Below are 21,906 nucleotides of genomic sequence, written 5' to 3'. Positions count from 1 at the left end.
AAGCTATTATGAATAGCTTATGAAAAAAATGCTTATGTCTATATATAACGTATTTTCAATTTATTTCAATAAACTTTTTAAAATAGCTTATGAATAAACGTTTATGTGATACACGCCTATAACCATAAGCGTTTAACTAAGCTGCTTTCTCAAACATGACTTTAGCCGGGGTTTGATCTGATCTTTGAGCGATATGTAATGGTAAATGATCTGTTCAGAGAGATTTATCTCATCAATATAATTTTCAAATCTCAAGAAGATTAATCTCGTGGATGTCCGCTCTCGGTTAAAAAATATTATTTGATTTCTCTTTCTAACACTATAGTCCACACCAGCTCTCTTTGGGCGACATCATCAACGTCTCTCTACAAAACCAAACACTCACATCTGCAAAATGAACCCTTCTTCTTCTTCTTCTTCTTCTCATTCTCACTCTCTCTCTCACTTCACCAACCATGGCTTCTACCTCAACCTCCCCCTCCCTCTCTCTCTCCCAAGCCCTCCTCACGCGCCCCTCTTCCCTCCCCTCCTCCACGCGCCTCTCCCTCCCCGCCTTCTCCGGCCTCCGCCAATCCACCACCCTCTCCCTCTCCCTCTCCCACACTCCAACCACTCACCGCCGCCTTCCCGCCGCCGTCAAAGCCTCCGTTGCGGCGGAGACTGCGAAGAAGGTGACCACTGATGAGTCGCTGGTGGACAAGTCGGTCAACACGATCCGGTTCCTGGCTGTGGATGCGGTGGAGAAGGCGAATTCCGGTCACCCGGGTCTCCCCATGGGTTGCGCTCCGATGGGTCACGTGCTCTACGATGAGATCATGAGGTACAACCCCAAAAACCCCAAGTGGTTCAACCGCGATCGGTTCGTTCTGTCTGCGGGTCATGGTTGCATGCTCCACTATGCTCTGCTTCACCTTGCTGGCTTCGACAGCGTTAAGGTAATCCAAAAAACTCTATCTGGGTCGGGTTGGTTTTGTGAAAAGGTTGAAGCTTCGGTGTTTGGAGTGGAAATCCTATCTGGGTTTGAGAAATTTTGTTATATGGGGTTTAGTGTTCTGGTAGTTTAGTCTGAAAATTGTGTTCAGATCTAATGGGTTTGTGTTTGTGATTGTTTCTCTGCATGTTGTTGACTTCTGAGTGTGTGGGAATTTGTTTACAGTCATAGTTTCTAACAAGTCAATTTAATTTATGATGAGATTACTTCTGAAAAAAGAGTGAGGATGAACTACTGAGAAAGAGTGTATTAAAAAGAGTGTGGTATATGTATTCTTCTTTTGTTTATGATCTGTTTGTGGGAAGTATTATCTTGAATATCTTGATCAAAGACTTAATTGAGGTTGATGTATTGGGGTTCGATGTTTAGGAAGAAGATTTGAAGGAATTCCGGCAATGGGGGAGCAGAACTCCGGGACATCCTGAGAACTTTGAGACCCCTGGAATTGAAGTCACAACAGGTTAGATATAACTTTGACTTTATATACTAGCATAGTGCCTGCTATGACTTGTGAGTTTCATTTAGTTTTCTGATTTTCTTTTTCTTTTTAATGTTTATTTACCATGTATTATTGCAAAATTTGCAGGTCCTCTTGGTCAGGGGATTGCCAATGCTGTTGGTTTGGCCCTTGCAGAGAAGCACTTGGCAGCAAGATATAACAAGCCTGACAGTGAAATTGTTGATCATTACACGTAAAATAGCTAAATCCTATGCCTCCCCCTTCCCCCCTTTTCTCCAAATTATAGGTGCTAGTTGTTTGACATTTTGCTTGTGGCATATGTTTTCTGCAGGTATGTTATATTGGGTGATGGTTGTCAGATGGAGGGGATTGCAAATGAAGCATGCTCACTTGCCGGTCACTGGGGACTGGGGAAGCTTATAGCATTTTATGATGACAATCACATTTCTATTGATGGTAACACAGATATTGCATTCACTGAGAGTGTTGATAGTCGTTTTGAGGGACTTGGATGGCATGTTATTTGGGTGAAGAATGGAAACAATGGCTATGATGATATTCGTGCTGCTATTAAGGAAGCAAAAGCTGTCCCAGACAAACCCACATTGATCAAGGTTAGTTTTAATACGGCAATATATATATATATATATATATATATATATATAGGGTTTTAGCGTGTAATTGTAGCTAGCAAAGTCTGATGTGTTGATATTTTACTCTACATGTTGATGAATTCTTTTAAACTGAAGCTACCAACTTGATTTCTTTTGCTAAAGAATGCATAGTTCTCCTTTGAGAAACTGAAAGCTATAGATGTGAAATTAAAGTAGGAAGTGCTGGTGGTCAGTATTTGCTGATTCTTTTATCCATTCCACAGGTCACAACAACCATTGGTTTTGGTTCTCCTAACAAAGCTAACTCCTACAGTGTGCATGGAAGTGCACTTGGTGCCAAAGAAGTTGAAGCCACCAGAGCGAACCTTGCATGGCCGCATGAGCCTTTCCATGTGCCTGAGGATGTCAAAAAGTATGCATGATGGGTTTAGATATTTCTTTGTTTTCTATCTCTGTTGAGATTTATATGATACTGAACAAGAATTGCTTGTCTGTTCCCAGACACTGGAGTCGCCATATCCCTGAGGGTGCTGCACTTGAGGCTGAGTGGAATGCCAAGTTTGCTGAATATGAAAAGAAATACAAGGAGGAAGCTGCAGAGTTTAAGTCTATTATTAATGGTGATTTACCTGCTGGTTGGGAGAAAGCACTTCCGGTGAGTATTCAAATTTTTATAGGTTGTTCATAATCTTTACATGGAGGTAACTTATTAAGGTTTACACTTTACACTGCGTACTATCCAAAATTGATCTTGACTGATGTCAACAAGTGTCTTGATTAGATAAACCTGTTATTTAATTTTTTTTACACACACATTCAGTTGCTGTCTGTATGGCAATATAAGCTTTATAATATTGTTCAAATAAGAAAATCTGGCAACCAACGAATTATGTCTCCGATATCAATAATGATTACTCTTCCAATTTGATTTCAGACATACACTCCAGAGACCCCAGCTGATGCCACCAGAAATCTGTCTCAGACTAACCTAAATGCCCTTGCAAAGGTTCTTCCTGGTCTGCTTGGTGGTAGTGCAGATCTTGCTTCTTCCAACATGACCTTGCTGAAAATGTTTGGGAACTTCCAAAAGGACACTCCGGCGGAGCGTAATGTCAGATTTGGTGTTAGAGAACATGGAATGGGAGCTATCTGCAATGGTATTGCTCTTCACAGCCCTGGACTGATTCCTTACTGTGCAACTTTCTTTGTTTTCACCGACTACATGAGAGGTGCCATAAGGCTTTCTGCCCTGTCTGAGGCTGGGGTTATATATGTCATGACCCATGATTCCATAGGGCTCGGAGAGGATGGGCCAACCCACCAGCCGATAGAGCATCTTGCGAGCTTCCGGGCAATGCCGAACATCCTGATGCTTCGTCCTGCAGATGGTAATGAAACAGCTGGAGCTTACAAAGTTGCTGTGGTTAACAGGAAGAGACCCTCTATCCTTGCCCTTTCCAGGCAAAAATTGCCCAATCTTCCTGGAACTTCAATTGAAGGAGTTGAAAAGGGTGGGTACACCATTTCCGACAACTCAACCGGCAACAAGCCCGATGTCATTCTGATCGGAACTGGTTCTGAGTTGGAAATTGCTGCCAAAGCTGCTGATGATCTAAGAAAGGAAGGGAAGGCAGTTAGAGTTGTTTCCTTCGTCTCATGGGAACTTTTCGATGAGCAATCAGAAGCTTACAAGGAGAGTGTTCTACCTTCCGCTGTTTCAGCTAGAGTTAGCATTGAGGCAGGGTCAACATTTGGGTGGGAGAAAATTGTTGGAAGCAAGGGGAAGGCAATAGGTATTGATCATTTTGGAGCCAGTGCTCCTGCGGGGAGAATATACAAGGAGTTCGGTATCACTAAGGAAGCTGTTATTGCTGCAGCTAAAGAGCTTATCTAGATTGTATTAGTTTCTGCACATTTTGAACTTTCTGTTTTCCTTCTGATTTCGGGTTTGATATTTACAGAGAGGGCTGTTTCAAGAGCATTCCGTTGCTTGAATAAGAAAAGGTTAGATTACTGTTGCTTGGGATTGTAAGTGAAGCAACATAGATCAAAGAAGAGTGTAATGCAACTAATAAATTTTTATGAACTCGGATTGTCACTTGTTTGAATTTTCATGCCCGTTCATCTAGTCCTTCAAGTATGCTTGTGTATTTTCTTTCACTCTTTGGCAGTGTACAATTATAGATGCATTTGAATAATTTGGAATCCCTGCAGGAAATACTAAAATCACGTAGTCAAAGAATTTGAGCTATTCGATCAAAATCATATGGCTTAAATTTTGAGTTTATATGAGCTTTCTGATCTCTAATGAAACCTATCAGCTATCTGATTTTGATAGAATGGCCAAGATTACTTGAATGCTTGAATTTAAGATTGTCTTGACTGCAGGTAACTCAAATGTTGAATTCTAAATGTTCTGAATACATGAAACACCTATGTGAATATCTTTAAAGGGACATCAAGAATACTTCCCAGTAAAGTTCTAACTTTCCAAGGCATAACAATGGTTCCACAATACTATATGATTATGAAATTTGTTTTATTGTTTTTCTTACTTATCAGTTGATTTTAAAATTTGTTTGTTTTATGTTATTTAATAAGATAATGCTAATTGCGAAGCAAATAGCTGTTAGATAGACAAAGAAAGCGCCACTATTACATATAAGAGAAGTGTCTAAACATTTTTTAACCTATGTATATTTCTTTACCAAATATAAATTCCTTTGATATTAACTTACAGAAAAAAAAACTATGATACAAATATGGGAGTGTTGAAGAATAAAAAATAAGAAAGTTTCTTTTAAACATTGTGCAAAAGAAAAGGGAAACACTAGCAAATAAGTTGATTCATGTGATACTTACTTAGTCCCCCTTAAGTAATATTTTGAATTCTACTCAAATAGTCTGTTTAAGCCTCTAGGTAAGGGTTCGATTCTATACCAGAGTACCGAAACACATACCATTTTAAGGCAAAATAGTCACAAGTGATTTAATTTTTTTATTTTATTTTTAATATCATTTCTTAATAATGATATTAAAAGGTACAAATCATCACACTTTCCACGAATGGGTTTGGTAAGAGTCGCAGCCAGCCACTAGTGACTACACAGACCGTCGCTGGCTCACCAACCCAAAGTGGGACACCTTTTACCAAATAATTTTTTTGGTGCACCGAAAACACCTTTTACCAAATACTAATAATAACAATTGTTCCAAACTTTTTTTTAAAAAAAAAATTAGTTGCTCCATTATCCATGAAGATGGAAAGTTATAGGAGTTTTTTTTTTCTACATCGGAATATTAACAACGAAACGAAAAAAACTAAGGAAGAGCCAAACGATCCCTCAAGACAAGGATTTTTAAGTCCGACGGCGGGGTATCTAGGATACACAACGCCATGGATGAAGTGAATGCCCCTCTCCTGGCTAGCCAATCCGCCGATTGATTGCAGTCCCGACTAATATCAGAAATAGATACCTTCCACGGTCAACTGATAAGCTCTCGGATGTCGCTAAGAATGGGGAAGAATATGTGTCTTCATCCTCCAGCGTCCGAATCAGTTCGCTGCAATCCACACTGCAATATACCTCCCTGAATCCGCGATCCCACACTACCTGCAAGCCAAGTTTCAATGCCCTTGCTTCCGATAGCATAACACTGCCACCTGCAAGATAATTGTGGAAACCGCAGACCCACTGCCCCTGATGATCACGAACTAGTCCACCAGAACCCATAAACCTGCCAGCGTGATTAAAGCTTCCGTCGACACAGAGGCTAATCGATCCTTTCGGTGGTGGCAGCCACTTTCTCAGCATCCAATTTCCATCATCATCGTTCATCCCCTTCTTGATTTCATCGTGATCCTGGCACACCCGACGCCAAGCCTCGCCGCTGGACCACGGAGCCTCTTAAAAAATCATATTGTTCCGCCACTTCCAACAACCCCACAAACAAGCCACAAACTGAGTTCCATGCCTTCCCTGTATTTGACGCTTAACCCAAGACCCACATCCATGCTGCAGAAATCCTAGCCAAGACAAGGCTCCAGCGCGCATCCAAATCTCTTTTGAATGAGGGCAATCCCTCAGGCAGTGGATTGCGTCTTCATCTGATGCAGAACAACGAGAACAGCTAGGGGTCGCTGCCATATTACAGTTAAAGCGACACCGATTCGTTTGTTGTTTGACTATCTGAAAAAAATTAAATAATAATATAGACAATACTCCCTCCGTTCCTATTTATAAGAACCAAACTAATATTTCACGCCCCTTAAGAAAGTGGTTGGTAGTATTAAACTTATTCAAATTTATCTCAACTTTCCAAAACCACCCCAACTTATATTTTTATATTTCTATTTATCATTAATGAGTTGCATAGTGGAAAGAAAGAGAAACCTCTATTAAATGAGGGTATTTTTGCAAAAAAATAATTAATGTATCTTAAAATTTGAATTGGTTCTTATAAAAAGGACCAAGTTACACCTTCATTTGGTTCTTATGAATAGGAACGGAGAGAATATTTGATTTTAAAATAATTGAACTATCTCTTGTAACCAACAAAAAAAAATTGAACTATATATATATATATATATATTTTACATGGAGGGGACAATTGAACTATATTTTATTCTAATAATTTAGTTATTCTAATAGCTAAATTATAATGAATTTAATTTGTATGCACTAATTGATAGTGTAAAAAGTTTTAACCATGCAACCATTATCATTTTTTCATTATTAATTTTTAATTAAAAACATGTTAAATCAATGAAATCTAATTGAATAAGTGTGTAAAACTTTTACAATGTTATTCCAAGAAAGTAAACTCAATTACAATTAGTGTCATCATATACTGAAGAGGAGTAGCTCTGTTGACAATGTATGCTGAGTGTGTGGGAAGAGCTCTCGGGTTCGATCCCTACAAAATACACTCTAGGAGAGAGATGATAAGTCTTAACTGTGATTAAATTTCGAATCTGAGTGGATCCAAATGGTGGTTTGGTACTGGATGTTTATAAAAACAAATTAGTGCCATCATATGCCTTGAGCCTCTTAAATTATTTTATAGTTCTCAAACATAATTATGTGACACTCATTTTTCTTTAAAGAAAGGCAATATAATTAGTATATTACTCTAATGGTAGGTGAGGTTCATATACTTACACCATGTTTTTTTTTCCTCAATTATTTTGGTGTAAAGAATTCAGCATCATGTTAGTTGGTAACTAAAACTCTCTTCATCTCATCTGAGTCACAGTCAATCCAACAACCACTACTCTCACCAACCCCAATCTATAGTTCTCACAAAACCCTCCATTGCAGAGAGAGAAACTCAACAACAAAGTATTGAGGAGGAAGAAACTAGGAACAAAGTTTAAAACTTTGAACAAAACTGAAATGGCCCAGGTGAGCAGAATCCACAATCTACCTCAAACCACTCCAATCCTTCACCATTCTTCCAACCCCCAGAAACCCAAATCAGCAAACTCAATTTCATTGAGGTCACACCTTTGGGGTTCCTCAAAATCATGGAGCTTGAAGCATAAAAATGGAGGCTTTATAGGAAATTGTGATGTGGGTAACGGCTATTCGGGTGTGTTTAAGGTTTCTGCCTCAGTTGCTGCGGCGGAGAAGCCGTCAACGGCGCCGGAGATCGTGTTGGAACCCATCAGGGAAATTGCTGGCACCATCACATTGCCTGGTTCCAAGTCTTTGTCCAATCGAATTCTGCTTCTTGCTGCTCTCTCTGAGGTGAAGCTTGTTTGTTCAATTGTATCTATATTTTTTTGTATTTATTCATTTTGGGGTTCTATGATTAGGAGCTGAAGTTTGATATGCTATTGATTTTTGAATATTTATATAGTGAGAAATGGGGTAATATGAAGTCACTAACTTTGTCTGGAATGGATGATATTAATATACTTACTCTTGTTTTGGACTTCATAAAAATTTGGCATGCAAGATCTACAATAAAAAGTTATAAATCAACATTTGGATTGATTTAAGCTTTTCTTTACTCGGCGGGCACTTGGAGTGGTGTGTCAAGTTCAGTTCCATTCTCATTGTATTATTTTAACAGCTTATAATTACTTAATAGATGTGTTGTTGAGTAGAAATAGTTCTGTTATTTTTATTCAGGGAACAACTGTTGTAGACAACTTGTTGAATAGTGAGGATGTTCATTACATGCTTGGTGCATTGAGGACCCTTGGACTGCATGTGGAAGATGACAAGGCAACGAAACAAGCAATTGTGGAAGGCTGTGGGGGGTTGTTTCCCACTAGTGAATCTAAAGATGAAGTTAATTTATTCCTTGGAAATGCTGGTACCGCAATGCGACCTTTGACAGCAGCTGTGACTGCTGCAGGTGGAAACGCAAGGTTTGTCTTCAATGTATTTAATTCATCCTGATTTTTGAATTACTCCTCGTATGACTAACCACAACCTAGTACTGATTCTCCTTCTATCTTGTTATAATCTAAAAATCTCATCCAGATTAGTCAAGTTACTACTTAAAAGGCACTTTTAGTTACAGATGTGTTTAACATGAAATTGAATGTCAATTTCTAGCATATAAATATATACTGTGAGGAATGTGCCAGAGGGCCTTCCAACTGATTGTCCTCAACCTCACTACTTTCTTCAGTTGGAACTTGGAATTATATCTTCTAGCATGAATGCACGTCTGAGTCTCTAAATTGCTATTTCATGTTCTATATATCTCAGCTACATACTTGACGGGGTTCCCCGGATGAGAGAGAGACCGATTGAGGATTTGGTAACTGGTCTTAAGCAGCTTGGTGCAGATGTTGATTGTTTTCTTGGTACAAAGTGTCCACCTGTCCGTGTAATTGGCAAGGGAGGACTTCCTGGGGGAAAGGTGAGGTTTGCATCAGCTTTGATTAGATGCTGCATCAATTGCTCTATCTATGCTTTTGTGTTAATTATATTGCCCCTGCTGGTACCATAGTTTTTCTCTTTTTTTAAGACACTTTCACAGAACACCAGATTCTGTACCAGAGTTTCACGATAATTGAAGTTAGAATTATCACGGTCTTGAGTTTTGACATGTTAGAAGTTAGAACAAGTCAAATTTCACAACTTCTTTTAACATATGAGCTTTCACTATTGGGTGAAAAAATAAATAATTTAAGGAGCTGCCATTCCACCTCTTCTTTAGATTGACTTATATAGCTTTTGGATTCGATTTTTGAAGGCCAGATGGATATTTTCCTTTACAGAAGTTATCCCTCACCTGTATATTTCTACTCTTCAAATGTCCATTGTGCATCGAGACATTACCTTTCCTTTGAAAAGAAAGTTTACTTAATTTCTAACTGATAACCTCATTCTTAAACTTTACATATAATCATTTAAATCATACTTAATTTTAAAAATACTAAGCATTTTTAGTTCTCTTCCCCACTTTTAATCTCTCGAAAGGAATTTTTGTAATGATTTTTGTTTGATCCATTTTGAATTTTTTATCCCATCTCACATGCAGGTGAAACTGTCTGGATCAATTAGCAGTCAATACCTGACTGCTTTGCTTATGGCAGCTCCTTTGGCTCTTGGTGATGTGGAGATTGAGATTATTGATAAACTGATTTCTGTTCCATATGTTGAAATGACCTTGAAGTTGATGGAGCGCTTTGGAGTCACTGTGGAACACAGTGGTAATTGGGATAAGTTCTTGGTTCGTGGAGGTCAAAAGTACAAGTAGGTTTCTTTGGTTTAGAGGTGAATCACTTTTTTAGCATCTGAATGCAATGAGATTAAAACCTGACATGTCCTACCAGGTCTCCTGGCAATGCCTTTGTTGAAGGTGATGCTTCAAGTGCCAGTTACTTCCTAGCTGGTGCAGCAGTTACTGGTGGGACTATCACTGTTCATGGCTGTGGGACAAGCAGTTTGCAGGTATTTGTGCTTGACATTAATTACAGATATTTTATATTTTCTGGCCTGTACTGTATCTGTCCTAATTATACCCTCTTCTTTTCTCTTCCCCCTGGCTCCTGAAAGAAGAGTCCATCATTGTATTATTAGTAGCTCTTGGATGTACTGTTTCATCTATTGAGTAGATTCTTCTGTGATTATGAAATTATCCTTTGTAGTAAACTCCTCCCTCTCTTTAACAATCAATATCATCATGTGAACTCTAAGACCATCTTTGACCTCCCTCTTTCTTTATATGTTTGATAGGGTTAGTAGGATGAATAAGCCTCCTATTGCTTAAGTGTATGTGAGAGTTAGTTGAGAAGGAATAGTATAAATAAGAGAAAAGGGTTTCTCGGAGTTAGTTTTTGGAATGTTTGGGTTTTGGGATAACTGTATTGGGATTCAGTTAGGGCTCTGTTACTGCTCAACTGAATTGGGATTCAGTTGACAGTTCTATCTCTAATTCTTCATCTTCTCCAGAATAATATTCAGTTTCTACTTGGAAATCTCAGATTCCTGTGCAGGTTCTTCCCCTGTTGTTGTTCTTCTGTGCAGAATCATTACTAGTTCTATCAATGTTTTTTCATTACTCTTATCGTTTAAAAGTAACAAAATAATTGTCAAGTGAAAAATGTAGCGCCTCAAATATCGATGTTTTGATACTGGAACTGTTGAAACAGCTGCATAATACATTGCTTTCGGACTTTCGGTACGAATTGGCATGTAGATAACTTTATACCCACCTTAAAGCTTATTCTGAAATAAAATCTCTGTATTTAAACTGAATTTGAGAGTTAGGTTAATAAGACACAAAGCTTGCTTTTGAAAGAATTCAGGACGAATCTGAGAATTTTGTTTTTTAGTACTGAGGACAATAACAAGTTTCAAGGCTTGAGGAAGAGGAATTCATTTTGACAATATAGTTATAAGTTATAACGGATAGGTAAAATGTGAACTTCAGCTTAGACCTTTAGGCTACCGACCATGAGAGGATGACCTACAAGGTGTTGCCTGTTATGGTGTTGATGAAAAGCAATGGACTCAAACTTGGCCAGATGGTGAGGAGAAGTACCTTTGATAAATGGGAAAACAAGTCCTAAATATTTTTCCCTTCACAATCCTTCAGATAAGAATGGCAGGGGTAGGGTATGATTGGCTTGTTCTTGGTGGAGTATGGATGCTTGTAATTATAAACTTGGAATCTTTTCACTCCGTTTTGTTTGGAACATCATAAGGTTTTAAGTCCTTTGGTCTTCTTCATGACTTCATGGGATTCTACTGTTGTCTGTGTTTCTGTTTTCTTTTTTTAAGGTCTCTCATCTCCCCTTCCTTCCTTCTCAATAACTTTTTTTAAACTTTTTCTCCCCCTTTTTTCTTTCCCATAATATCTTTCCAAATAAAGAAGAGAAAATGCCTCAATTATTCATTGGAACTGTTTAAGTAAACAAATAAGTTCAAGCCAGGAAACGGAAGCATATTGCAGAGATTATTTTTAATTGGTTATTATCAGATTCTATCATTTTGCAATATGAAGTTCAAATCATGCAAAAGTAACTTTGATTTCATATATTCATTTAAAAGGGATCCATGGTGTGAATAATTACTGATACCACTGAAAGATCAACCCAATGCAGCCATTTTAAATTCTATTATTTTTTAATTTGTGATTCTAATTAACTTTTGCTATTTTTTAAAGGGAGACGTAAAATTTGCTGAAGTTCTTGAAAAGATGGGAGCTAAAGTTACATGGACAGAAAACAGTGTCACTCTTACCGGACCTCCACGAGATTCTTCTGGTCGTAAAGTCTTGCAAGGCATCGATGTCAATATGAACAAGATGCCAGATGTTGCAATGACACTTGCTGTTGTAGCCCTATTTGCTAATGGTCCCACTGCTATAAGAGATGGTATGTTTTAGCTGTTTGTGCTCTAAGATCTTGTTTTAGCATATTTGTTTTGTTGTGGTTAATGAAACTAGCATAGCTACATTGATATTTTTATTGGATTACCCACTATGTCCATATAACTATGTAAAATGCTTGAACTTTTAACTCGTAAACTTAATTTTTGGGTAGTACAGCTGTGGGTACTTTCTCTGAGTCTGCGTAGTGCAGCTGACATAAACATACTGCACTATGTGCTCTTCTAAACTTTGTTCATAGCTGAATAACCTGGATCACCAGGTCTTAGTGCCTATCAGGACCTCACTAATGACAGTTTTTTCGCAAACGGGTCAAACCTGAGTGACCCATCAACCCTCCCAGACTGGCCTGAACCCCATTTTTTTCTTTCTAAATTAAGTTTCAGAAAAGCTACTTGAAGATTTGAACACGGTACATGAATGATCCCTGTGCTGTAATGCATTTTGCCATTATACCCCGTGTCCTCTTGAGTTATGTTCTCAGTTTTTAAATTTATATCATTATCAAACCAATCTGAAATTTCAAACATAACTGGGCAATTATTATAGCTATTTTGGTTACATCATACTATACTTTTTTCTTATGTTCATTGTATATTTTCATGAAGTTTCTAATATTTATTTATTTTCTTCCTCTTTGTTTGGGTTTTATGCTTTGATGGTTAACCTAACGACCTGGTCTTTTTATTGGGTTGACTTCTGGTTTGGATTATACAACTATGCTCTGCTTGACTTATAGATAGTGTTAAGCAACTCTATAAGCTTTGGAAGCCCCATGGTGCAAGCAATTTCACATGGTTCTTTTTTGCCATCTTGAGTATAAACTAGATATGACCTTGTTTGTGGGGGGGTAAGAACCTAAGGAACATGAAAGCTTCGTTCTGAGCTTATTTATCTTAAGGAACATGAAAGCTTCGTTCTGAGCTTATTTATCTTTTTTTTATAAATCTCTTTAATACTTCAAAGGTGCTAGTTTCATCCAAAAGGGAATAAAGAAAGGGGTAAACTTTTCTCTTGTAAGCATGATGGGTGCATTTTATGTCATTCTTTATTTTATGCATTTAAAATATCTACTATACCATTTAGCTGAGACTTGTTTGCAGCACTCCCATTTATTCTTTGTTTGCTCTATTTTCAGTGGCAAGTTGGAGAGTTAAAGAGACAGAGAGAATGATAGCAATCTGCACAGAACTCAGAAAGGTAAATGTGTTGCTGTTTCCTTTGCGATTTCTAAGTCACTTTTTTTCTTTTCATCTCACTGGCCTACTACTATCTTGGTATTTCAGCTAGGAGCAACAGTTGAAGAAGGTCCTGATTACTGTGTGATAACTCCACCTGAGAAATTGAATATCACATCAATAGACACGTACGATGACCATAGAATGGCCATGGCATTTTCTCTTGCTGCTTGTGGAGATGTTCCAGTAACCATCAAGGATCCTGGTTGCACAAGGAAAACATTCCCTGACTATTTTGAAGTCCTTGAGAGGTTTACCAAGCATTAAGTTTTCCTGTACATTCAGTAGTGTAAGAGAGAGAGAGAGAGAGAGATAAAACACTCACAAATCTGTGAGATGGCTTGGTTTTGTTTCTATATATTCCCTTAAAGGACTTGAGATAATTTATATTGTTGAAATGAGGCATTGGTCCTGTTGTGTGAATGTAACTTAATCCTGAATACTGACTCAAGCGTTATTTCTTCATACTTTGTGGTGTGATATTGGCTTCATAATCAATTTTAGAATGTAGTGCATCTTAGCTGTTTATTCCATGTCACTTCATCACTTGGGAGCTGGGAGGGGACCTTGTCTTTTTGTTATTAATTTTGATTTTTGAGCCAAAGATACCAGATAATTTGTGGCCAAGAAAAGAGTCTAGTTTCTCCTCATAACTCAAGTGGTAGTAGAGCTAGAGGACATAAACTAATTGCATGTTTGGTTATGCCTTGAGAGTCTTGCAATCAATTGAGTAAGTGTAGCTTTTGGAGTTACTGTATTTTGAATTGTGTATCAGCCACTAATCCAAAACACGCATTGAGTGTAGAGTTCAAATAATGTAATCTCTTAAAATATCATTTCCTCCTCTCTGACTCCATCCCTATGTCCCCACCTCTATAGATGAAAAGAAAAAGAAGAAGAGTCCAGTTAGCAAATGGGCCATGTTTGAGTCAAGAAAATTGTAGTATTTGGCATCCAAACATAATGAAACAAAGTTATATGTTATGTTTTGTTTCATTCTAATCTCTTCACTGACATAAAATTACAAGTTTGAGTGCTCTGCAACAAATAGCAATGCAAGTGTGAACCTGGCTGTAACGTACCATAATGTGCATCCTACTGAGTTTTTGTTATGATGACATTCTTGGCAATTGCAATACAAACAAAATGTGGTACTCGTGAAATTCACCGTAGAATTCATAGCCCATGGAACATTTTTGACTAATCTAATCAATGATGTGCGGCAAAATGTTTCCCTTCCTCATGTGATAAAGTACAAGCCAAGTTCATTATTCTGGTTCACATGGCCATCTCATGACTAAAAATTCATGTAGCAGCAGCACCAGTGTGGGTGTTTAACTAGATGCATGTGATCCTGCATTAAATATTTTATGGTTATAAACAGTCTGGTTTGATAATAAAATATTTGTAAGGTCCAGCTTAGGTTAACTCCAATAAATCATGGAAAATGATGATACATGGATTAAAAAGAAAGAAAATCATGATGGTTTTATAACATTTTTTTTCTCCAGAATTTTGTTTGTTCGGATTGCACATGGGAAGGGATACTGACTCACAAGGGTTATCAATTTTTGTCCCTTACCTAAAAAGTGATCAGGAGAAAATCAATATATAATTAAAAACAGTACCACTAGTCCACTAGTCACCTTTAAAATTTGTTCTGTTTTTAACTTTTTACTCATTCATGTGTTGTGGGCTTCGGATAGCTTCGAATATCATGATTTTTTTTTAATTTGAATATCATGATATTATGTTGTCAGAAAGGTACAAAGTAAATTATACATAGATGTTGTTCCTATGAGAGTATGGAGATTCTCCCATCAATTCTGGTGGTGCAAGATGATGAAAATGACTGAGAACACGATAGCGCAATGTGAATCCATAGCGGAGTAGGTACTGCAAAATGTATTTTGATGCTTAGTTCTAGAAGAGCATTATGAAAATAATTATGAGTAATGCATAGCTTATAATATGATTAATTAAGGTTGTATATATAGAGGTATGAATGAATAGTGATCGAAATGTTTACCTTTTGCCAGGTTGTTGTATAGCTAATATCAGATAAAATATGTAAGTTATGTGTTTGTCGTTTTGCTGCCCAACTTGACAGTGATCACTTGATCATGTAGTTATTTGGACCGATCAGAACGATGTTGGGTTGTGTTTCATTTGGGTTGATCACAATTCACAATAATAGAGAATGAGATTTTAGTCCAAAACAATTTCTGTTATCACTTTGTAAATTTGGTGGGAATTAAGTTTCATTGTTGAGATTGAAGGAGTGAGAATATGAAGCTAATCATGAAGGAAATAACACTAACCCAAAAGAATGAGACATTTCTGCATTACATACACATCTTCCAAGATGATTTTTTCATGTAAGAAGGACAAGTGAAGGGAAAGAAACATATGAAATCTCATGTAAGATCTCACTGATTACAATATGACACGCATGACCAATGGTGGCTATTATATTAGTGATTAGTTACACTAGTTTTTCACAAAACCAGTAGTGCATTTTTTCCTTCACTATTACTCTTCTTCCCTTGAATATTTATGAGTCAAAAAAATCCTCAAGGACCTTGTGAGTGAAGCAATCTTGTCCTCATCTTTGAGATTGTTCTACATTAACCCTTACGTGTACTGGCGCACATGATACTTTGCTGCCCCAAACATGAATATAATTGTACCATATGGATTCTTTGGGAGATGCTTTTCCCCTCATTTTCAAATTTGTTTTGCACTTCAAGTTGCTCATTCAACGCATTCTCATTCCTTTCTGGGGCCCCTTCTCTTCTCTCTAACTCACACGCACTCTAGCAAGTCGACAACAATAAGTATATGGGTTTCATTAATTTTATATATATTTCACAAACAAATTTTATATACGGTTTACTATATTTATATCTACACCAACATCATAACCGCTTTCGTAAGAGTTTATTTGAATTTGTCCTATAATATAAATATTTATGTGTTTGAGAAAACTTTTATTATTTACCTTACAAGTTATTTTGAGCATGAGCTCGTATGGTCTATAGTTGAAATGGTTTTGCTCAACAATTCATCTGACATGTATCTACAAAGATGACAAATTAATCGAGTTTAAAGACACAAATCACTTTTTCTAAGGCTCAGAGTCTTAGGGCTTATGGGCCGATATGATGGAAGATTGAGGAGCCTAAGTTTAGGCTAGAAGACTGTTATCTCCTAATTAGTGAATTATTGCTTTAGCCATCTATTCGTAGAAAGTCAATTATGTGTATCTACATAAATTTTTATTAGGCAAGAATGACAGAAAAAAGTAAGTTAAATCATTTTTTACCTTAGCTTGGTCTCTTTATTCACTGTATGAACAAGACTAATTTTTATGATATGTTCAAATTAGTTTATGAGTAAATATTTATGTCTACTTATAACATATTTTGAGTTTTTTTCAATAAGGTTCCTAAATTAGCTAATAAATAAACACGAATCGTTATAAACACTTAATTAAGTTGTTTAGTTAAATATATAGGGCGTTATCATTGCTTATAAAAACATATATCGACCCTTATCATTAATTATCATGATAATAAGACTATTTCATGCTTTGAATGTAAGTTTTTTTTTTCTGTAAAGTGTTCACTTAAGTTAAGTTTGTCTTGGCTTTCCATGATCTTTAGGGGACATAGAAGAAAAGAGAAGAAAAAAAAAGGAGGACTACAAGTACAACAGCTAATACTAAGACCCACAAAGTGGACCTTATCTAGTTAGCAGCTATCACAAATTAAGCATGGTAAGAAAATGGGGTAAGAAAAGATATAATAAATTATGCTTTAACTATTGGATGCCTTTGTTGATGGAAATGTTTCTGCTGAATCTCTACTTCTAAGAAGATATACATGTCTGGGAAAATAAGGAATTTTTCTTTACATTGGTGATCAGTTTGAGCCTTCAAAATGATCATTTGACTCAGTTGAGTTGGATATAAAGGGAAAATCAGTAAGTCTCTTGATGAGAAAGTTACATCAAAGTATCAAATACACTTTATGCTCACCGTTTACTTCGATTATAAGTAATGCATGTTATTAATGAGCATCTCAATTATTTGAAGCAACTAACTGCAAGTAATTTTCCACCAAAAATGCTCAAGTTAACTTTTTTTAAAATTAAATGAAGTAATGCCTATTAAGTGAAAGTCCTCAAATTTCAACATCTACTCTATATCATGTTAATTAGACACGAATTTAATTAATCTGAGGTGTCAAGTTTAGAATATATTTTATCTCTACAATAGATTTTTTTAGCATGACTTTCATCCCAAATTAGTAAAAATGAGTAGTTGTTTGTAGTTTGACTCTCTAGAAGTTTAATAATGGAGATATCTAATTTAAGAAATCAACAAATTTTCAGTCTTAAACAAAAGAATTCACACCCTTTAAGGTGATCTAAATTTCAAACTCCCACAAATTTCACACGCTTATTCTAGTGGTGAAGAAATAGAGACTCCTTTAATAGCAAAAAGCCTCAAAATATCATCCATTGTATTTGCAAATTCAACAAGCCACCCGTTATCATGTTCCTTAAATTCCAAACTTGAAAACTCCCATCCCCAATTAAAAATAAGAACTTTCCTCCACTCAATTACATCCTTAAACAAAGAGTGCACATAAAATCCTTATTTAAAACTCCTAAATTCAAGGATCTCCAGCCAATCAAATTGGCAATCAGCATTTTTTTAGAGAGATGAGAAAATAGACACCTTTGAATTTTGCGACTACCCCACCCACTTATATTGCATTTCTTCAATAGACACATTTTGTTCTTGTTGTTGTTGTTTCTAAGAAGCAAAGGAGAGACAGTGACTAAAAAACTACACAAAATCCTAGTCCCATTAACATGTGCTAAGTTTTTCAACCCTCTCCCAATCTCCCTGATTTAACATTCATTAAAATCAAAATCAAATCTTGAAGCCTTTTTTGTCTATTAAACCCAAAAGAGAGTGGCCTCCACCTCCAACCCATCTCTTCAAGAAACAACAAGATTCTCCCAAATACAGCTTGGAAGAAAAAAGTGTCTCTTTTGAAAAAAACAACTCACCCCCATTCACCAAAACCCTCACTTTTTTTTCTTTATTCCTTTGCAATTTTTTTCAATTTTGGATTCCCTCCGTCACTTTCCTCATCTCAGAACCAAACAAGGAGAAAGAAGAAACACCATCATCATTTTTTCTGCAATGCCTAATTTCTGAGATAGAAACCCTAATTTTGAATTTCTGACACCTGAATTGGGTGAAATTGAAAGAACAAACCCAGAAGCTAGAACCGTGAATCTGCATCGAAACAGAGGAAGAAAAATCGTGGGCACCCTTCAAAATCGCATTTTTTCCCGTGGAGATGTCTCAGCTGAAGCAAATGTCGCACACCGATAGTGCCCCTTCGACGCCGGGGAAGTTCAAGATGGAGAAGGCCTCCTACTTCAACCGCGCACGGTGGCACGCCTCGCCGGCGAAGCTCGCCTTGTGGTCAATCGTTTTCTCGGCGGCGATCTTGATCTTCTTTTTCCGGTCGCCGGCGACGTCATCTATCTCCGCTGATCCCTCCCGGCGTTCCCTCAGGACATCCAACTGGGGCGGTCCGGTCTGGGAGAAGAAGGTTCGGTCCTCTGCCAGGGTCCGGTCCAGGAATGGATTCTCCGTTCTGGTCACCGGCGCCGCGGGTTTCGTCGGGACACATGTGTCCGCCGCCTTGAAGCGCCGCGGTGATGGGGTGCTGGGAATTGACAACTTCAATGACTACTATGACCCTTCTCTGAAGCGTTCACGCCAGGCCCTGTTGGAGCGTACCGGGGTGTTCATTGTGGAAGGTGATATCAATGATGCTGCGCTGTTGAAGAAGCTCTTTGAGGTTGTGCCGTTCACGCATGTGATGCATTTGGCTGCTCAGGCTGGTGTGAGGTATGCTATGGAGAATCCTGGCTCTTATGTGCATAGTAACATTGCTGGTTTTGTCAATTTGCTTGAGGTTTGTAAGACTGTGAACCCTCAACCTGCTATTGTGTGGGCTTCTTCTAGCTCAGTTTATGGGTTGAATACTAAGGTCCCCTTTTCTGAGAAGGATAGGACTGACCAGCCTGCTAGCTTGTATGCTGCTACTAAGAAGGCTGGTGAAGAGATTGCTCATACTTATAACCATATATATGGCCTTTCCTTGACCGGTTTGAGGTTCTTCACTGTTTATGGACCTTGGGGTAGGCCTGACATGGCCTACTTCTTCTTCACTAAGGATATTTTGAAGGGGAAGAGCATCCCCATCTTTGAGGCTGCGAATCATGGCACCGTTGCTAGGGATTTTACTTACATTGATGACATTGTGAGGGGCTGCTTGGGTGCGTTGGATACCGCGGAGAAGAGCACTGGCAGTGGCGGGAAGAAGAAGGGGCCGGCGCAGTTGAGGGTGTTCAATCTGGGGAATACTTCTCCTGTCCCGGTGAGTGAGCTTGTGAGCATTTTGGAGAGGCTGTTGAAGGTTAAGGCGAAGAGGAACGTGATGAGGTTGCCGCGGAATGGGGATGTGCAGTTTACTCATGCAAACATTAGCTACGCGCAGAGGGAGCTTGGGTATAAGCCTGTCACAGATCTTCAGGCTGGTTTGAAGAAATTTGTGCGGTGGTACCTGAACTACTATTCTGGTGGGAAGAAAGCTGTTGAGTGACAGATTCTTTTAGCCACATGATTGGATCTTTGAATTCTTGTTCATTGTGATTCTTGTGATTGTTCCTTAATTAGCATTTCTTTGTTAGTTGCATGATCACCATGTTTCATAGCTGTCAAAGATACCATATCAGGAGGAAACAAGGTTCCTGCACTGAGGAAGTTTTGTTGCCGGTGGAGACTGGAGATTAATGCCTCTGGGAACCTATTTCCAGTGTCAAAGAAAACAAGATACATCATATTCTCTTTTATTCTTTTTTCCTGAATGTAATTGTTGTAGTTTTAGAAATGTAGCATTCATGACTGATAGAGCATATGCTGATTGGTGGCAGTGTATAATTGTTAAGAAAAAATGAGTAAAATCATACAATAGTTTGATTTCCAGTTTTCGGACTGAATGAATCAATAAGACATGTATTTTATTTGCATATGTAATTTTTCAGCTATAAATGAACTCCTGTATTAGTAATTTTGTGCACAACTCTACTACTTTCTATGTTGCTATTGTTTTTGTAGGTGGCTTAGTGCACCAGGCACCCTTTTTCCTGGAACAACCTGCCTGCATTTATATTTTTATCAGTAGAATTTTAGAAAGATCATGAATGTTGCTACACATACTTGAATTTATTATATAAGTGGAGAAGGATCTTTAATGAAGCATGATCATCTTGCTGTTGACGCTTTATTACTATTTGGAGATCAGTTTTTTAAATAACTTGAGGTATGAACTTGGAATTTCATAGCTTTTTTGGCAAGTTCATATGAACTTGCCATTTCCATAGCCTTTTGTTTTTTCTATATTTGCTTGTATCACCATACTTTTGTTGGAGTCTTGCTGTTTTAAGAACCTACTTATACATTAATTAGGAAATTTTACAATATATTCCTAATATAACCTTTCTAACTTTATTTCCCTGTCCTTTATGCCTGGATTCCAAGTTTCACCCTTTGGGAATGTAGAGTTATGATGTATGAGTTTGATCTTGGGGAGAATGTGTTGGTATGAGATGTTGCTTCCGGACATTCACAGTTTATCTGGAGTTCTGAATTTCACCTCTTCCTTTGCCCATTTACATGTATGTTTGGTAAACTTTCCATTTATGTGAGTAATGAAGGCCTTTTGCTAGAAGTAATGAGGTTTCTACTTTCTACAAATATTTAAGCATGTGATTCTTGTCCTAAAGAAGTGAGCAATTTTGAATATTTGTTGGTCATGAAGATTGAATTATTCTTGTTGGAAGTTGGAACTTACAAGTTATCAATTGTTGTCTTATCCCATGTGCTATAATTAGATTAGGATATAAATGGATTGAAATCTCTGGCAATGTAAATTAAGCCAATAGTTATATCATCATATATCATGCCTTAGGTATCTATTAAGCAAATGAATGTTGCTTGGAAGTTTGGATATCCTGTTACATTCCATTGCTAGATTAGAATTATGAACCTTCCTTGTTACTTGCTACTACCGCATTACTTGCCACTTGGTTGCATTTAATTTAGCAAGATTTGAATTGTTATTTTCGTGCTAATATGTTCAGACTGATGGAAAGGGATGAAATGGAGTAGAACAGGATAAAATTATATAGGGTTCCATTGCTTGGTTAGTTCAAAATATGATGGAATGAAATTGAGCATGGTGGAATGAAATTCATCCTATTTCATCCAATGCTCCACTTTTTTCTCCTCCAAGTTGGGAGGAAAGGGATGGATTAAGTCTTTTACTCTCTTCTATGATTATATATTCAAATAGTGGAGTGTGTGTTTGGATACAAGCCAAAAGGACTATCAAGCTATCAGATCAACTAAGATTTTTTTACTTTTTCGCTCGAATTTCATATTAATGTACCTTCACATTGAAGAAAACTGGTCTCTAGAGTGGTAACTTTGTTCTATTCCATATCATTCTGTACTCTTTTAAATGTCTAAACATGCAGGTTTACCATCTATCCACCTTCACTGTATAACTTGTAGAACACCAATTATATATCTTCTTCCAATTATAATGTTTCTCATTAACTAAGATCATAAGAATGCTTGCTAGTTGCTAC

The 21,906-nt window shown here is 37.4% G+C and overlaps 3 protein-coding genes across 3 annotated transcripts; all 3 read left to right on the top strand.

Annotated features, from left to right (window-relative positions):
* The first annotated feature begins 403 nt into the window (after positions 1-403).
* Positions 404-4,173, top strand: LOC130746679 (transketolase, chloroplastic). Its single transcript, XM_057599373.1, has 7 exons — positions 404-935; positions 1,361-1,451; positions 1,578-1,683; positions 1,783-2,065; positions 2,329-2,477; positions 2,567-2,720; positions 3,000-4,173. Exons 1-7 carry the CDS (start codon positions 456-458, stop codon positions 3,957-3,959), a joined length of 2,223 nt encoding a protein of 740 aa, XP_057455356.1. The 5' UTR covers positions 404-455; the 3' UTR covers positions 3,960-4,173.
* Positions 4,174-7,230: 3,057 nt separating this feature from the next.
* LOC130746680 (3-phosphoshikimate 1-carboxyvinyltransferase 2) lies at positions 7,231-13,626 on the top strand. The gene is made up of 8 exons (XM_057599374.1): positions 7,231-7,815; positions 8,203-8,444; positions 8,791-8,944; positions 9,569-9,783; positions 9,864-9,981; positions 11,699-11,909; positions 13,062-13,123; positions 13,210-13,626. Exons 1-8 carry the CDS (start codon positions 7,462-7,464, stop codon positions 13,426-13,428), a joined length of 1,575 nt encoding a protein of 524 aa, XP_057455357.1. The 5' UTR covers positions 7,231-7,461; the 3' UTR covers positions 13,429-13,626.
* A 4,337-nt stretch (positions 13,627-17,963) lies between these two features.
* LOC130746682 (UDP-glucuronate 4-epimerase 3) lies at positions 17,964-20,324 on the top strand. Its single transcript, XM_057599379.1, has one exon. The coding sequence runs from the start codon at positions 18,540-18,542 to the stop codon at positions 19,854-19,856; it is 1,317 nt and encodes a 438-aa protein (XP_057455362.1). The 5' UTR covers positions 17,964-18,539; the 3' UTR covers positions 19,857-20,324.
* The last annotated feature ends 1,582 nt before the right edge of the window (positions 20,325-21,906 follow it).

Source organism: Lotus japonicus, chromosome 3 (genome assembly GCF_012489685.1).
Source record: "Lotus japonicus ecotype B-129 chromosome 3, LjGifu_v1.2".
Taxonomy (NCBI): Eukaryota; Viridiplantae; Streptophyta; class Magnoliopsida; order Fabales; family Fabaceae; genus Lotus; species Lotus japonicus.
Note: the sequence above shows the minus strand (reverse complement) of the source record. Positions and strands in the feature narration are given on the sequence as shown.

Bases quoted from the DNA above. Each gene is read 5' to 3' on its own strand.
- LOC130746679 (XM_057599373.1), top strand. From the start codon at position 456: ATGGCTTCTACCTCAACCTCCCCCTCCCTCTCTCTCTCCCAAGCCCTC. The intron at 1,684-1,782 runs GTAAAATAGCTA...TGTTTTCTGCAG, and splicing joins GAAATTGTTGATCATTACAC to GTATGTTATATTGGGTGATG. The intron at 2,066-2,328 runs GTTAGTTTTAAT...TCCATTCCACAG, and splicing joins ACAAACCCACATTGATCAAG to GTCACAACAACCATTGGTTT.
- LOC130746680 (XM_057599374.1), top strand. From the start codon at position 7,462: ATGGCCCAGGTGAGCAGAATCCACAATCTACCTCAAACCACTCCAATC. The intron at 9,784-9,863 runs GTAGGTTTCTTT...ATGTCCTACCAG, and splicing joins CGTGGAGGTCAAAAGTACAA to GTCTCCTGGCAATGCCTTTG. The intron at 13,124-13,209 runs GTAAATGTGTTG...TTGGTATTTCAG, and splicing joins TCTGCACAGAACTCAGAAAG to CTAGGAGCAACAGTTGAAGA.
- LOC130746682 (XM_057599379.1), top strand. From the start codon at position 18,540: ATGTCTCAGCTGAAGCAAATGTCGCACACCGATAGTGCCCCTTCGACG.